The sequence below is a fragment of the Capsicum annuum genome, chromosome 11, assembly GCF_002878395.1.
Source record: "Capsicum annuum cultivar UCD-10X-F1 chromosome 11, UCD10Xv1.1, whole genome shotgun sequence".
Taxonomy (NCBI): domain Eukaryota; kingdom Viridiplantae; phylum Streptophyta; class Magnoliopsida; order Solanales; family Solanaceae; genus Capsicum; species Capsicum annuum.
This window is the reverse complement of record NC_061121.1, coordinates 15263040-15281247: the sequence shown is the minus strand read 5'-3', so window position 1 is coordinate 15281247 and position 18208 is coordinate 15263040. Positions and strand designations below refer to the sequence as shown.

The 18208-nt window shown below is 34.0% G+C and overlaps 2 protein-coding genes across 3 annotated transcripts; one reads left to right on the top strand and one right to left on the bottom strand.

Annotated features, from left to right (window-relative positions):
• Window positions 1-1511: 1511 nt before the first annotated feature.
• On the bottom strand, window positions 1512-6528 carry LOC107848719 (putative SNAP25 homologous protein SNAP30). The gene is made up of 6 exons (XM_016693485.2): window positions 6273-6528; window positions 4240-4690; window positions 3704-3797; window positions 3457-3587; window positions 3261-3358; window positions 1512-2153 (listed from the first exon to the last, which is right to left on the bottom strand). The coding sequence occupies exons 2-6, from the start codon at window positions 4627-4629 to the stop codon at window positions 2054-2056; spliced, it is 813 nt and encodes a 270-aa protein (XP_016548971.2). The 5' UTR covers window positions 4630-4690; window positions 6273-6528; the 3' UTR covers window positions 1512-2053.
• Window positions 6529-9057: 2529 nt separating this feature from the next.
• LOC107847630 (alpha-1,4 glucan phosphorylase L-2 isozyme, chloroplastic/amyloplastic) lies at window positions 9058-17399 on the top strand. Of its 2 annotated transcripts, XM_016692006.2 has the most exons (15): window positions 9058-9529; window positions 10610-10842; window positions 10938-11039; window positions 11425-11601; window positions 11761-12036; window positions 12221-12492; window positions 12772-12889; window positions 13060-13500; window positions 13645-13797; window positions 14864-14992; window positions 15121-15357; window positions 15588-15664; window positions 16230-16416; window positions 16540-16740; window positions 17000-17399. In XM_016692006.2, exons 1-15 carry the CDS (start codon window positions 9340-9342, stop codon window positions 17114-17116), a joined length of 2910 nt encoding a protein of 969 aa, XP_016547492.2. In that variant the 5' UTR covers window positions 9058-9339; the 3' UTR covers window positions 17117-17399. The 2 variants fall into 2 exon arrangements, with proteins under 2 accessions (XP_016547492.2, XP_047255489.1); XM_047399533.1 differs by lacking the exons at window positions 9058-9529; window positions 10610-10842 and having other exon boundaries at window positions 10938-11062.
• The last annotated feature ends 809 nt before the right edge of the window (window positions 17400-18208 follow it).

The following is an 18208-nucleotide window of genomic DNA, read 5'->3' as shown; positions in this document are numbered from 1 at the left end:
TAAATGACTTACGTAGTCAAGCGTCTCAACATGAAACCAAACTGGTCCATAGAAATAGGCACGTCTTTCCTTACTCTCATCTCCTTCTATCATTACAAATCACAAATATGTTGGAATCAATAAATAACTCTTCTAATTTATTTTTAGATAACATTTTTCACTTTCATGTATAATTAAAAAAAATAAGTCTAAAATTGTGAAGATTTTAGTATAAACATTTATGTGATAAAACGAAATTAAACTACTAAGCTTTTTTAAGTTGAAATATTACAAAAGAGATAACTAAAAATTAGAAACATGTTATGTATTCAAAGATATTAGATATGACTTCTTATATGTCGTTTTCTTAATATTTGATCAACCTATAATTATTGTGTATATATATGATTGGTACTATCAGTTGACCGATTTAGGGGCAGACATAGCTTGTTGGCGCTTGGTACCTGTCATGACTCATATGAATCCATACTTTAGTCACAAATAAAGACACATGTATAAAAATTTTATTAAATTATAATAGATAGTTTATGAACTCATAATTTTAAAAATATAATGTGTTTGATGTTACTAATATTAATTTGTTAGGTGGGATAAGAATAATAATATTAGGATAAAATTTGAAATTGACTTTACCCCATATTTGATATGAGGTAAGAATGTCAAATAAGGAAAAAAACCAAAGAATTCAAACAAAAGAATTCTGAACCTTGTATAGTATAGACGACAGTTTTTTTTTTTCCATCAATAACATTTGTGAAACTCCTAGTATGAAATTAAGTCTTAAACTTTAGGTAAATAATTAAATGTCTAATTAAAATTTAATAAATATACACAAATATAATTTTTTTTAAAATGGTGAAAAGACGATTTTGTCTAAAGCGAAGAATTTTAATGAAGGGCAAAAAGTTCAAATCACTTTTCCGAGGGTCTTCACACTTTTAATATATTATAGATATGGATTATAGATATAGATATAAATTATAGATATAGATTATAGATTATAGATACAGATTTTGGAACATCAGCTAGATACACTCCCATGTAATCGATTGTGAATTTTCAATAATTTAGATATGAAATTAGTAAAATAATGATAGTTTATAATTGTTTTATTTTAAAATGTATTTGTTGATAATTTTCTTTTTCTGAGAAAGATATATAGCTTTTTGCATAATCAAAATCCTTGATGGTGAAAGTATCCGAATTTCGATTAATCGATGGAATAAATTGAAGAAAATATTATTAGCTTATTGGTATTAAGTTATCAATTGAATGATTTTCAAACAATTTTATGTCTTTTTATACTGATTTATCATTTCGGTTATTGGTGTTAAGCTGATAACCAACAAGATCTTGGAACCAACAAGAACTAAAACGTTATCAGTTATATCGATAATTGAACTGTTAAGAACCGTCAATCAATTTATCAATAGTCGATAACTAATATATTGATTCAGCTATCTTATTTAGCATATTTACAATTTGATAATCGATAAATCGAATCAATAACATATAAAAATGAATCGATTGATGATCAGTAAATTAATCACAAAAAGGCCTATTTGATTATTTTATCACAAATGAACTGTTCAATAAACTTGGAATTAAAAGAAAAAAAAAGAAAGGTAACCTTAAGGATAAAAAATTGAAAAAAGTTAAAAAAAAAAAAAAAAAAAAAGCAACCAAAACTTCCAATAGACCTTGAAGCCAAATGCGAAAAAGTTTCAAATAAATCTGAGGTTGAAGCAAGTTATGATGCTCAGACTCTTCAAAAATGTAGTCGGGTGAGTGAGATCCAGGGGCGGAGCTAGTGTAGAGTTTGCGAGTTCGGCTGAACCCAGTAGCTTTAGTCCAAACTTTATATTAAATGTGCATAATTTTATTAGTTTAGAACCTAGTAACTTGAAAGAATTGGAATCCCAAACCCATAGGCTACAAATTCTGGTTTAGCATCTACTCGTATCCTCCAAAAGTAGTGCATTTTGGATGATCCCACACGGGTGTAGCAAAAGATTTGTAGAGTTCGAGCAACATAGGAAGCAATAGTCCTCTTTCACTTCCCAACTATTTTACGTGCGCGTCTATTTGCACCTTTAACTCGAGAGTTTAATTCCTCCACATCTTTATCAAGATCATCAATAGCTGTGTTTTGCCTGCATTTTTCACATTTCAATAACATGTGTTAGTAAGTAAAAAACGAAGAAGAAGAAGAAGCAAATGACGCGATACAAGTAGTTCTGTCGATAATAAGTGAAATTAATTACGCGAAAAAATAAACACACAACATGCATTTTAAATTTGAATAGTGTTTAAGTTCTTTGTATTGTCAGTGTATATAAGTTAAAAGCTTGACGGATATCATATTTTCATGTATGATAGCTATAATTTAGTTCAGTATCACAGATGAAAGTTGACAATCACTTCATGGCTTCCCTTTTGGAACACATTTTAACTTCAGAATACTGTAACAACAACAACATACCCAATGTATTCCCTAAAGTGGAGTCTGGAGAGGGTAAAGTGTGCGCAGTCCATACCACTACCTCAGATGAAGTAGAGAGACTGTTTTCGATAGACCCTCGGCTCATGACAAATAACAGTATACCCAGCAGAGAACATAAAAACAAACAACAAAAATATGGCAACATACCACTTGATAATAGAAGAAACAAGACACTCACAGAGAAATACTATGAACTACCTATCCAAAATCACAAATATCCCCAAAACACCACGAATAAGAAACTACAAGACACATTCAAACACTTAGACTACAGGTAAAATCGCCAAACAAAGCATTCCTCCCTACTAATAAGTACGCACACCTACCCACTAACCCTTTACCCTAATCCATATCCTCCACAACTTCCTATCAAGGGTCATGTCCTCTGTAAGCTGTAACTGCTACATGTCATGCCTAATCACTTCCCTTCTATATTTCTTCGACCTACCTCTACCCCGTCTGAAACCATTCATAGCAAGCCTCTCATATCTCCATATTGGGGCATCCGTGTTCCGCCTCATCGCATATCCAAACCCTCTCAACCTCAATTCCCGCATCTTGTCTTCCACCAAAGCCACGCCCACCTTATCTCAAATAATCTCATTTCTAGCCCTATCCCTCATCATAAGTAATTAGCAGTAAGTCACATTTCCTCTTTAACATTTTGTCGAAAATATTCAGAAATGAAACGAAACAACAGAGTAATAAGGAAGAAGAACATCATGTAATAATGGTAGTTAAGTTTGATGAAACTTACTTGTCAAGTTCAGATCCCATGTCAACAGCCATGCCTTTTAGATCACCTAATATGTTGCTCAAATCCGAAAGTGCATCATCTTGCTTCGCCTTCTCAAACTGGTTAAACATAAACGTAGTTGTTTAACATAGGAAGAACATAACATAAGTTAAAGCCGCGAATAGCTAGACGAATTTTGTGTGTATACAAAATGTACCTCAACTTGCTGCATAGCGTTCATCGATTCAGGAGGAGGTGTACTAGAAGCTGACTTCACCTTTTTACCATTAGATAAACCTAATTTTTCCCTGTCCTTTGCACTACCTTTCCCTTTATTATAATTGTCGTCTACAAAAGCCAGGCAGAAGATGAAAGTCAGTAAAAATGGCTTACACTTTTGAGGCATAGTCGCGATTGTAATTACAGAAAGAAGAATGAACATGATATGGAGGATAACACGAAACCTTTTGAAGTTCGAGGCCCTTTAATTTCGTGACCTTTTTTTGCCTTCCAAGGCATAGCGAACATGCCACCAAGATTGTTCAATAACTTCTCCCCCTAAAATGCAGAAAACACGTTCATTATAATCAACTTTATGTCATGTCATACGGACTATTTCTTCCGGTTATACCAAATAATAAACATATCGAATGAGCAAAGCAAGTTAGCAAACTAAATCACACCCCTAAGCTTTAAGAAACAGGAACTGAGAAATTGAACTTGTATAGAAATAGAAGATAAAGTAAAAGGAAGTCGTTGCGACTAAAGAAACATGAACGAATGCAAAAGACTTATAAGTTGAACAAGATAAAGCTACTTTCCAAATGTTACAACGTGTTATTTACTCTATTTTCCAAGTTACCACATTAGTCTTGTTATGAATTAGTTACCTGTTGTTGTAGTTAAACTTAAGAGTACTTGATGGTATAAAGTAAGTATAAACTATTAATCGAACACTTGAAGAAAAATGAAGTGCAATAGTAATTGAAATGATCAATACCTTGCTCAAATCGCGGTCCATATCAACAGCCATCATATGAGTACGATTAATTTGCTCGCCTTGCTTATGCAAGGTATCGAGGGTCTGAGCACCTTCCTGTCTAATATCCTCAGCTATCTTCAAGCAATTATTCACGGAGCTCGTGGTCTCCTTAGCTTGGTCTACTGCATATCCCTCTAATTCTTGCATAGACATGTTATCGAAATCCTCTGTCTTGCTTTTGTGATTGTTCCTTGTCCCTGATGATGACGATGTTCCAAAATCATCGCCTGGTGTGACAAGAACTGGCTCGGAGGAAGTTCTCCGACCAGGTTTAGTTTTTCCATCGGAATGTGAAGGGGTTGTATTCGTAGTAGCGGAGTCTTGTTTACTTTTTCTGAAGCCAAACATTGTTCGAAAACTAAAGGGATTTTTTTTCTAAAAGATCAGTTTTTGTACTTAATAGGATCACCTGAAATGTAAACAAGTTCAAGATTATATAAAAGGCTCACATTTGGTTACAACCACAACCACTTGCTCAGTGATCGCGCGACTGTTTCTGATAGACCCTTGGCTCAATAAAAACAAATCAAAGAAGTTCAGAAAAAGAAATAATAGAAGTACGAGAAACAACAGATAGTAACAGGAAAAGTACTACAAATAATGCAATATGATAGTCGACGTACAAGAAACACATATAGCAACAAAAACCGAAGGACAAGAAACTACAAAAGTAATACAACTACAAGTATGGGATGAACAACAGGACAATTTTATTCGATTTCAAGCTATAAACAATAGCTTTCTGACAGAGTTGATTTCTCAGATGATACTCAACTAATAGTTACAATCTCACAAATCACTTTCGTTGTTGCGGAATATCGAAATCAAGAAGGAAAGTGATTTTCTGAGATAACAACTATTACTCAACCCCTTTTGGCCAAATGAATAATTTGAAAAGCTGATAGTTCAACATGTTATTTTAAAGCATTGGCAAAAACAGTTTTCTGCCAGAAGGAAATTAATTATTTGTGCTATAACTTTTGCTTTTTGTGGAGAACCATTTACAAAATTCATTAACAAAATGACCAAGATCAAAAGAAAAAGAGCAAAGGGCCAAACATACACCTAACATATCCCCGTTTTTCGAGTTTCATACCTAAACTATCACCAACTATTTATCAAAACACACTTCAACTATGAATTGTTTCATTTTCCTACTTGAACGATGGTGATGCAGAAGTGATCACCAAAATATAAATTCATTTGAGAAGAAAGAGATGCATCATAACTAACAAATTGAAAAGCCACCATCAATGAAAAAAAAAAAGAGTAAAAGGTTGTCCCCAAAATTCAAGAAAATTTCATCCAAAAAATGTAGAATCCATAGATTAATTACAATGTGACCAATATGAGAAGAAATGCACATACTAATACTGATGCAGAAATGATTATCAAAATATGAATTCATATGAGAATATCCATCAAAATTTATAACAAGATACATAGATGGATCTAAAATTTAAGTTTTATTCGATCATCCTTTAAGGTACTTATATCTTGTTTGGCCACGCAGATTATGAAACTTGAAAATTTGAATTTTTGAAGTGCTGACTTTTGGAAGTTGAAGCTGTGTTTGCATGCACATGCATTTTACTCGAAAAGTTTTGACGTTTTGTGAGTAGAAGTGAAATTTCCGCCAAAGCTGATCTGAGCTAGTTTTTACGAACTTGATAGTATCTGAAGATCAGGTAACAAAATTTACGGTCAAACAAATATTTGAAGATAATTTTTTAAAATTTGATCCAAAGTTTATGGCTAAACGCTAGCTTAATTAACATTTAATCCATCATATTTTCAAAGTTATGAATTCATAATATAAAAAGGGTAACCCGGTGAACTAAGCACCCGCTATGTGTAGGGTCCGGGGAAGGGCCCGATCACAGGGATCTATTGTACGCGGCCGCACTTAACATTTCTGCAAGTTCTTGACGACGGCATATAAATTTATGTTCCACGTCAAAAGTACTCTAACAACCTCAATAATGAATTACCTGAAAATGATTGAAGAATGGAAGAAGAAGAAATACTGAATGCTACAGAAATTTCTTCTTCTTCTTCAAAGGGTACAATTACAATGAAGAAACAATGGACACAAAGATTTGTGTTTTCAATGGATCAAATATTATGGAGTTAAACAAATGTAAGGTTCCCCAGAAAATCAGGTGCTTCTATACTTTCTTGACCGTTATTCAGAATTTTACCCGTTTTTTAAACAATCAGTTATGGGAGTACCTATCAAGTTTCAATTAAATAAAAGTGTCAATTGGTGTCACAATATTATTAATAAGTTAAAAAGATAAAATCGCTCAAACAATTGGACATAATTATTTAAGAACTATATTAATTGTCCCAACAACTATTAAAGTTGTCCAACAACTTCGCATAGTTGCTGTCGAACAACTTTGACAGTTGGCACAACTTCTATAGTCGTTGAGACAACTTTTATAGTTGTTGGAGCGAAAATATTAAAATAAAAAGTTGAATTTTTTTTGTCACTTTTACCTAATTTTTAAATTTTTTAAATTTGAAGGCTCTCCGCTTAATTGACAAACTTATTTGTCACTTTTAATTTAAAATCCCGCGTTATTCTCCCGTTTCAATTTGTTTGACTTATTTTAACTTGACACGAAATTTAAGAAAGTAAAGAAGACATCTATGTGAAATATATCAAAATGACATTTGATCTGTGGTGTTAAATATATCGTGTGAAAAGTAAAAATTAAAGAATTGCTAAAAAATAAAATAAAAGTATTATTCTTTTTGAAACCGACTAAAATTAATATTTAAGCATATTTGTGTAGACGCTCTATCAAAAATGATTATATTTCTAGGACTCGAATTTAATATCCTGATTAAGGACGGAGTGCTACTTATCAGTTATCACCCGCTCAAATAAACCTTTGATGGTCTTTCAATTTTGATAAATTCTAATTTTAGCAATCCCTCCATTCCATTTTATCCGTCTCGAATTTCCTAATTTGATGTCCAATTTTACTTATTCTTTTTTACTTATCAAGATAAAATAATTTTTTTTTTCCAATTATACCTTTAGTGTAATTGATTAGTACTTGTTATTAGCATTCTTGAAAAATGTTATTTAAGAGGATTACCATTAAGAGTACAACCATTAAGAATATAAATGATGCTTTGGTATTAGTCATCCATCAATATTGGAACTAATAACAAGACACAATTAAGAGGGGCAAAATGATAAAGTTACATCACTAATCATTGTTTTCTTAATAGCTGTGTCATCCCAATTTGGGACGGGTAAAATGAGACGGAGGGAGTACTTCTTAAGAACATTAAATATTCGATCAACTAAATTTTGCTATTTTACGCCATGTATATAGGAAATAGGAATAATACCTACGAAAATATCGGAACTTTAACCAAATTTTCAGTTGAACATATTGAACTTTGCGGGGTCCTATTACACACCTATACTTTTTAAAGTGGAATTAATTTCCCCGGACTTTTTTAAAGTGGAATTAATTGCCCCCGCAAAGTTATACCCAGTTTCGACTTCGGAAAGTGTGATACACGCGCTGTTTCTTCTCTATTTTATCACTTTTCAACATTTTTCACCATTATAATCATATTAAAGATTCCACAACTCAAATTCCTCCTACAAATCAAAATCCAAATGATTCCATTAAGTCAATTTTAAATTCCAAATTCAAAAAACTGAAAATTCAAATTGAAATTTCACTTTTCGACTATTGAATACAACCGGTGGCACATTGAACGCAATGAAACTGGAAATTGGAAACTGGAAATTGAATTTGAATTGAAGTATGAAATTGAATTTGAATTTGAAATTATTCAAAGTTTCAAATTGAAAACTTTCTTCAAGAATTATTCAAATTTGTTTCTAGTTTCACCGAACAATTTTTTCCCTCTCTTGGTGAATTTTCTTTTTTGTTTTTTTTCTGTTAGTTGGTTCAATTTCAATTCAACAATGGAGTAACCATTGTTGAAGACTCCATTGTCGAAGAGAAGAAAGAAAGAAGGAAGAAAGAAAGAAGAGAGAACAGAAATAATGAAAAAAATAAATAAAAAATATAAAACTTTTAAAAAATAGAAAATTAAGGAGCTATTTGGCAAAAAAAAAAAAAAGGATTTTATAACATTTTAAAAAAATTTCATGCACTTAATGCGCGTGACTAACACGCAATGGACCAAGTGACAGATATATGCCATTAAAATATGAAAAAAAAAGTATGGGGTAATAGGACCCCCGTAAAGTTCAGTATGTTCAACTAATAATTCGGTCAAAGTTCAGATATTTTCGTAGATATTATTCTTAGGAAATACGTTATGTTTTGGTTATTTGTTTAACAGTTTTACCAGCAAATAGAGGGTAACAATCAAACTTTAACATGACACATTTTGAGTATAGATACACAACAGCAACATCAACAAATCCAATTTATTTCCACATAGTGAGGTTCGGGGTGGGTAAGATGTACGCAGTCCATACCACTACCTCCGAAAAAAGTAAAAAATATTATAAATACACAAATACATATATTCTGTATATCTCATGTAAAAATACATAATATAGCTATATTTTATAATTTGTTAATAAGGGGCCAAAATTACTACATAGTTGTCATATTTCGGTTGTCGAAAGTCAATTTCACTAATTTTAAAATTAAATTACATTATATTATTTTAATATTTTAAAATTAAAATTTTGATATTCAAAAAAATGTATAAAAATTACTATTAGATTCAATTTTATTTTTCTGAAATCAATATGCTGAAAAACTATATAAAATTCTGATCATTTGATTCTCGAAAATGAAATTGTAACAAATATTTTGGAAGGGGTGAACTAGTACAAAAATATCTACATGCCCAATTATTCTGAATGCTACTAGCCTCACATTCCCCAAAAAATATCAAAATCAATAGATTATTGTATCAGTACTACATGTTTTGTTTCTAAAGAAAATGACAAATCACATGTTGAACTAATCATTTTCAACATGTACAACTATTATTTTGGTTAATTTTGCATCTGAAAAAGTTGTGAAAGTTTAGTTCAGAGACATGGCAACTTCAGTTGTCTCTGGATTGAACTCACTTTCATGCATTTCTAGCTTTAGAAACAATAAAAACACAAATGTTTTGTTGGGTAGGAGAAGAGTTTTAGTGTTCAATTTGAGAAGAAGAGGTTTCTATGTTAGCAATGTTGCTAGTGATCAAAAGCACAAGACTAAGGATTCTTCCTCTGATGAAGGTATTTCCTCCGTTTTAATTTGTTTGTCTGGTTTTCGACTTGACACGATGTTTAAAAAAGACTTTTGAATCTTGCTGTATTAAATTAAAATTATGTTGAATGTACCAAATCTCCGTTTAATCCTGTGGTGTTAAATGTATTAAACAGTTCCCCAAAAAGTTGTGGGAGGGTAAAAATTTTGAAGTTTTGGGTTTGTGTGTGTTAGAATCTTTCATTGGTTTAGAAAATGAGTTGATTTTTATATGGTTTTGGGGAAATGTTAACCTCGTTAACTAGCTTTTGAGATTGACTTAAGTGCTAGGTCTATTTATTTAACATGGTATTAGGATCTAGATAACAACAACATATCCAGTATAATCTTACAAGTGGTGTCTGAGGAGGGTTTGTGTACGTCAAAGGCGGATCTATAGCCAAACTTTTGGTGCTCCGACACCCATTAAATTCGACGCAAATTAGGTATAGTTTTATTAAAAATGTATAAAATCTGGTATAAAATTTACAAAAGCACTCAATAAGCCAAGAAGATAGCTGGGTAACTTTAGTTACGGACAGAACCTTAAAGCTTTGGACGCTAATATGTGTGTTCCAACCTTCTGTGCACCCACAATTCCTAAATCCTGGGTCTGCCACTGGTGTACGTGGACCTTACTTCTATCTTATAAAGGTAGAGAGGTTGTTTAGAGTTTAGACCCTTAGCTCAAGACCTCCATTCCTAATTTGTTTAACTAGTATTGGATCCCATCTTGTATCGTCCACGCTCCAGATGTCAAGCTTGGACATATGGGTGTGTTAGAGTCGTGCATTGGTGAAGGGAATAAATTGTTGTCCCTTTATATGGTTTTCGAATAATTTTCATCAAAATCCAGGTAATTGATGTGTTTATTTTCCTCAATGTGTCAAAATCTTGAATTGAATCACTCTAAGTTGAATCTCACTCTCTCGTGAGCTGAACTGTGTGTTTGTTTAGAATGGTGGAATTTGAAAAAATCGAATACAGTGGTGTTCTCGCTATTTCGTGGCTATTAACATAGTAAGGTGTTGAGTTGGAATTGCTGAGTGAGTTGTTTTCGGTATTTTCAGGATTCACAATGGATGTTTTTCAGCCCGACTCCACGTCTGTTTTATCAAGTATAAAGTATCATGCAGAGTTCACTCCGTCATTCTCTCCTGAGAAGTTTGAACTTCCCAAGGCATACTATGCAACGGCAGAGAGTGTTCGAGATATGCTCATTATGAATTGGAATACCACATACGATTTTTATGAAAAGATGAACGTAAAGCAGGCGTATTACTTGTCTATGGAGTTCCTTCAGGTTAGATTAGGCTTCCCGTTTATTTGGTGTATAACTACAATGGTTGTTCTTGTTCACTGGAGTGAGTTGCTTTAATATGCTTTTGGTGCTTGCAGGGAAGAGCTTTACTTAACGCAATTGGAAACTTGGGACTAACAGGACCTTATGCAGATGCTTTAACTAAGCTTGGATACAGTTTAGAAGATGTAGCCAGGCAGGTATGGCGTCTGCAGAAATGACGGTTAGCCACTATAAGTAGTTTCTGTTGAATTGAATATTTTTCCTGTGTTGGTACAGATCTATTTGACTATTATCGACACTTAAATCTGCTTTAAAATGAGAAATGTAGCTTCATTTACTGCACAAGTACGTGATTGATATGCTTTTCCAAAATGATCTAATAACACATCAACGTAGTCAAACTATCCGACTCTCATCACCGCTGTTCCGACATTGTCATATAGTCACATAGAGGATGTGTACATTCCACTTAGGTCTATCTCATGGTAATTATGTCATTTGATGTTCGATATAAAAATCACCATTGATGTGTATAGTAGTCTATTGTAATTAGCTTAAGCTGGTTAGTGTAATGACTGACAGGAACCAGATGCAGCTTTAGGGAATGGAGGTTTAGGAAGACTTGCTTCTTGCTTTCTAGACTCAATGGCGACGTTAAACTACCCTGCATGGGGTTATGGACTTAGATACCGATATGGCCTTTTCAAACAGCTTATTACAAAAGATGGACAGGAGGAAGTTGCTGAAAATTGGCTTGAGGTATGAAATGGTGATCTTTCGTGCTTGTGAAAATTTCAAACACTTACTTAGATTGTTCGGGGATCTTGATACTACTAACTGCAGGTTTTCTTATATTTCAATAGCTTTTTATATGTTCTTTGCTATGCTCTGAAGTGATAAAGACTATTATATTCTCAGATGGGAAATCCATGGGAAATTGTTAGGAATGATATTTCATATCCTGTAAAATTCTACGGGAAGGTCATTGAAGGAGCTGACAGGAGGAAGGAATGGGTTGGCGGAGAAGATATAACTGCTGTTGCCTATGATGTCCCAATACCAGGATATAAAACAAAAACAACGATCAACCTTCGACTGTGGTCAACAAAGCTAGGTGCAGAAGCTTTTGATCTACGTGCTTTTAATGACGGAAACCATGCTAAAGCATATGAGGCTCAGAAAAAGGCTGAAAAGGTGTACTTTTTGCTTTACCTTAATTGAGAAATTACTAAATGATATCTTTCTTTACTAGCGTTTTTTGTCGTATTAATACCACACTGTTCCGAAGCATGAATGCTGTGGATTTACTGCAAAATTCAGGCTATTCACCACAAGAAGAGAATCCCCTAACGTTGTGTCTCGTTGTGTTTTGGATCAGATTTGCTATATCTTATATCCAGGTGACGAGTCACTTGAGGGAAAGACGCTTAGGTTAAAGCAACAATACACACTATGTTCTGCGTCTCTTCAGGACATTATTGCACGGTTCGAGAAGAGATCAGGGAATGCAGTGAACTGGGATCAGTTCCCAGAAAAAGTTGCAGTACAGATGAATGATACTCATCCTACACTTTGCATACCGGAACTTTTAAGGATATTGATGGATGTTAAAGGTTTGAGCTGGAAGCAGGCATGGGAAATTACTCAAAGGTTCTTTTTTTTCCTTATTTCATCTGATAAATGCTTTTTAGCAGAATAATCAGTTTGATATTGTTGTTAGATTGCTTCATCTTTGCTTCAATTACCGGCACTTGGCCTAATACGAATAATCAGTTTGATATTGTCTTCACCGATTTGGTACTACTCCACCCTGCCAATGTCCGGTTTTTCTAGCAAGTAGTTTTAAGATATGAGCATAGATGATTCGCCGTTGTTTATTCATGTAATTTCAGTAGCTTTACTCCTGTGACACTGTTATATCTTTTCCAGAACGGTGGCATACACTAACCACACTGTTCTACCCGAGGCTCTGGAGAAATGGAGCTTCACACTTCTTAGGGAACTGCTTCCTCGGCACGTGGAGATCATTGCAATGATAGATGAGGAGGTAAAAGTTGAAACTTTATTTCACTTCTAGGATTGAGTTGATTTTATATTTTGAACCGTAGATATTATATATATGACACCACCTCTTAAGGGCGAATTTGTTGCTGCTCGGCATACTACTTTAGCTAGATTCTTGATCTCTAAATTGAATTGAAGTGGATGCTATTGCAGCTCTTGCATACTATACTTGCTGAATACGGTACTGAAGATCTTGACTTGTTGCAAGAAAAGCTAAACCAAATGAGGATTCTGGATAATGTTGAAATACCAAGTTCTGTTTTGGAGTTGCTTATAAAATCCACGGAAAATACCGTTGATGTGGATAAAGCAGAAAAACAAGAAGAAGAGGAACAACAAGACGAAGAAGGTAAGGATGAGGAAACTGAGGCGGTAAAAGTAGAAACTACGAAGGAAGAGGAGGAAACAAAGGTTAAGAAGGTGAAGGTTGAGGATCCTCAAGCAAAAATAAAACGGATATTTGGGCCACATCCAAATAGACCACAGGTTGTTCACATGGCAAATCTTTGTGTAGTCAGTGGGCATGCAGTGAACGGTGTTGCTGAGATTCATAGTGAAATTGTTAAAAAGGAAGTTTTCAATGAATTTTACGAGGTATGAAGATTATAAAGATTTCGCACTTGCCACTTTCTATATTCCTGTATCACACGGCTAGAAGTTGCCGATATCATTTTCAGTTCTCCTCTTCAATGCTGTTTTGAATCGTTTGACTGATCGAAACACTTTGTTTCTTGACAGTTATGGCCAGAGAAATTCCAAAACAAGACAAATGGTGTGACACCACGAAGATGGCTAAGTTTCTGTAACCCAGAGTTGAGTGAAATTATAACCAAGTGGACGGGATCCGATGCTTGGTTAGTAAACACTGAAAAATTGGCAGAGCTTAGAAAGGTAAGAAGTTGTATCTGACTTGTGATCTTATTTATTCGTAACAGTCATCGACAGCTTTTTGAATGATCATGTTCAGCATGGATTTTTCGTTTTCTTCTGTCTTTTGGTCCTTCTTTGTGGAAAGAGATTGTTGTAAACATCATAAGAACATGTGAAATGTATGAGCAAGTAAAGGTCATGAACTGATCAATACAAAAGCTGTCTTATAAAGCTAGTCAATTGAATCTTTTTTTGTAGTTCCGTAATGTAAGCATAGGTTTAGCAGCTAGCCAGTTACCTAAGCTAATGCTAAACCTTTAGTCAAATGCTACAGCAGTGAGAAGTCGATTCTTCTAACTGGAAAGAGACGAGAAAGAACTTAGTCGCAAAATGCTACATCATTCAGCAGAAAGTTAAATTCTGCCCAGTTCAAACAGGACTTACGTAATAAGGCCTACATTTGGTATCTATCATATGACAGTCAACAACAACAGACCCAATGTCATCCCACAGTGGGGTCTGGGGAGGTAGGGTGCGCGCAGACCTTACCCTCTAAGTTGTGGGGACTCTTCACTTTCGATGTTGCAATTGTGTTAGATTCTTCAAAATACACTACTTTTGGAGAATCCAAGACGCACCTGTTGACTAACCCTTACCTTTGTGGAGGTATCATATGATGGTCAAGACCACAAAAATGCCTAGATTGTGGCACAATTATTGCAAGTAAGTGTGGATCCACTAAAATGAGAATTAACTCTATTCTTTTTTCTCTCAAGTGAAGTATTATCTATCTCAAAACAATTGACAAATGACACCCTATATTTGTGTATCCACTTATATTAAATTTGAAGAGGAGCCTTTGTGCAACTTGTATAGTTTCTGCCATGTGACCAGGAGGTCACGGGTTCGATTTATAGAAACAGCCTCTTGCAGATGCAGGGTAAGGCTCCTACAATAGACCCTTGTGATTCGGCTCTTCCCAGACCATGCGCATAGCAGGAGCTTAGTGCACCGGGCTGTCCTTTTACTTAAGCTGAATTTACATGAAAGAACTATATACTAACTTCAGGCTTTTAACTGTCAACAGTTTGCTGATAATGAAGAACTCCAGTCTGAGTGGAGGAAGGCAAAAAGAAATAACAAAATGAAGATTGTTTCTCTCATTAAAGAAACAACTGGATACGTGGTCAGTCCTGATGCAATGTTCGATGTGCAGGTGAAAACAATATGTTTTCTTTCTCAACAATTTTACTTTCATTGTTTTGATTCCTTCATGACTAAATGTTGAATCTCCGTGGCACTTTCTTCCTCTATTCTTATATGGCCATGCTTCTCTATTTCCAGATCAAGCGTATCCATGAGTATAAGCGGCAGCTATTAAATATATTCGGAATTGTTTATCGCTATAAGAAGATGAAGGAAATGAGCCCTGAAGAGAGAAAAGAGAATTTTGTCCCTCGAGTTTGCTTATTCGGAGGGAAAGCATTTGCTACATATGTCCAGGCCAAGAGGATTGTAAAATTTATCACTGATGTGGCGGCAACAGTGAACCATGATTCTGAGATTGGTGATCTTTTGAAGGTATGATTTGAACGGGTCAAAACCGATGAATGCTTAAAGTTTTTCAAAGATCTTACCAACAATTTTACATTAGTTAACTATAAATGCCATAAAATTTTGCAGCCTTTCAATTAATTTAAGTGTGCTAATCTTTTAGCAAAATATAGAATGCCGCTGTAGTACTTCTATGCTTATGTACATCTGCAATTCTAGAAATACTTGATTTGAGAATTTATTGGCTCTCATGTCAGGTTGTCTTTGTGCCTGATTACAACGTCAGTGTAGCAGAAGTTCTAATTCCTGGTAGTGAGCTATCGCAGCATATTAGGTACTTAATTCCGCTAGTCTATATGTATATTTCCATTGCATCTCAAGTTTAATGGTCGAAAGTTTGAATATACTGAAGATTTGAGACTATGTTAAACTTTTCGTTACTCTTTGTCCAATCGTACATTTGTCGTCTATACTTCATAATGAGCATTCCTATACCTTCAGAAGATTTCGCTTTGTGAATTCTGATGCATTTTCGTTTCATTTTTCTTTTTCTGAAAATATAGGAGCATTGCACCAGATGCATATCTCAGTGTGTTACTAACTTACCTACACTTTTTTGGTTTGGTAAATACAACAATTTGCATACATGCTTTACACTTCCAAATTTGAATACAATTTAATATCATTGTAGAATAGTATGGTTTAAATACTTAAGAACTTAGCGAAAAAAGCTGCAATTGCACATCTAAATTTGTTTGATGTATCTGGGTCTTATGTTTCATAACAACTTGACCACTACATACCTATTAACTTATAGTACAATTCTTTGCATGAAGTAACTATTTTGTGTTGAGCTAACATGCCACGCAATGTCTGATATCTTGATATTGTTTCAACAGTACTGCCGGTATGGAGGCTAGTGGAACCAGCAACATGAAATTTTCAATGAATGGCTGCCTCCTCATTGGGACGTTAGATGGTGCCAATGTTGAAATAAGAGAGGAAGTTGGAGAGGACAATTTTTTCCTTTTCGGTGCTCAGGCTCATGAAATTGCTGGCCTACGTAAGGATAGAGCCGAGGGAAAGGTGAGGTTAAGCATAATTTTTCATTCTTTATCTACAGATTATGTTGCACAATATATATTTTCAAGTGAAGCTGAAGTATCCTTATTGACGAAGTGCATTTTACCTTATGTTTTCTTCATGTAGTTTGTCCCGGACCCTAGATTTGAAGAAGTAAAGGCATTTGTTAGGACAGGCGTTTTTGGCCCCTACAACTACGAAGAACTCATGGGATCCTTGGAAGGGAACGAAGGTTATGGCCGTGCTGACTATTTTCTTGTAGGAAAGGATTTCCCTGATTATATAGAGTGCCAAGATCTGGTTGATGAAGCATATCGAGACCAGAAGGTATACACATTCTCATTGCATAATTCTCTGTTTCATATTAGTCGCGCAGAACAGTTGGCCAAGCAAACTTATAATCATAATAGTATCCTATTATATGATTAGCATTGCATTAGGATACAATCATGCTTATATTTTCGCGACATTATGCCTATGACGAGGAAGGAAATTCCTTTATATCACTCATACAAGCATGAAGAGAAACTCGTGTAGCATTTGGTATTGTTTCTAAAGCATCTATATTTCTCTGAAATGAATGCAGAAATGGACCAAAATGTCGATCTTAAACACAGCTGGATCGTCCAAGTTTAGCAGTGATCGAACAATTCATCAATATGCCAGAGACATATGGAGAATTGAACCTGTTGAATTACCTTAAAAGTTAGCAAGGGATGAAGCCAATTTTTTTTTTTCTGAGGTTACTCCCAATAGTTATTAGCAAATCTTGTTAATTCTTGTTACTGAAATGTAATATTGTCAATATAAACATCCCCTCTTCAGACCCCACTTGTGGGATTACACCGGCTATATTGTTGTTGTTTACATTAGCTCAAACTGAACCAAATGGTCCGAAGATTTTTCTACAAATTATGTAAAATTGATGAGTATGCTTAAACTTTGTGATAAACTTTCACTGATATAAAGACAAATCTTATCTAGTACATATAGCACATTTTCTATCTGTGAAACTTCAGAATATTGTCATGGGATTTTACCTGTGGAATATGGCCAGATTTACTGTTTACTTTTTCTAGCTGGTATATGTAGATTATAGTTATACACGATCATACATGTATCATACACAAACTATACATCTGCAACGGCTAATTTTAGTTTAATCAGTTGTGCGGAGAGCTATTTCTTTTAAGGATAAATTACAGAAACCAGCAACCTTTAAGATATTAATTACAATTAATAACAACACTTTCTCAAAATTACAACTTATGTCAAAACAGCAATATTTTGACTTTTCTAGAGTTAAAGCACGTGAATTCTACCACTTGTTTTTCTTTTACCTATTTTCAAGCAATTTACCCTATTTTCAAGCAATTTACCTATTTTTGGATTCCTCCAATTACTTTTTCTTTACCTATTTTCAAGCAATTTATCCTATTTTCAAATAATTTACCTATTTTAGTTTCCTCCATTCTAACATTTTTTTTTTCAAAATCGCAATTTGCTCTCTAATTTTGGATAAAATTGTTCCCCAATAATTAAGGGAAGATGATTTTACAGTTAATGCATGTTATTTTTTTTATCATATAGCTTCTTTTTTGTAAAATAATTTTGGCATTTTTCAATCTTCTTCTGTGATTTTTTTATTTTTTTTTGCGGTTTGAAATTTTTGGAGTTACGCGATAATGTCAGTACATACAAATCGTAGTAGTTCAGTTAGTGGGATTCCACCGATGAATTTTAGGTCCGATGAACTACCATCGTTTAGTCTTGGTTTAACACAAGATGAAGAAAT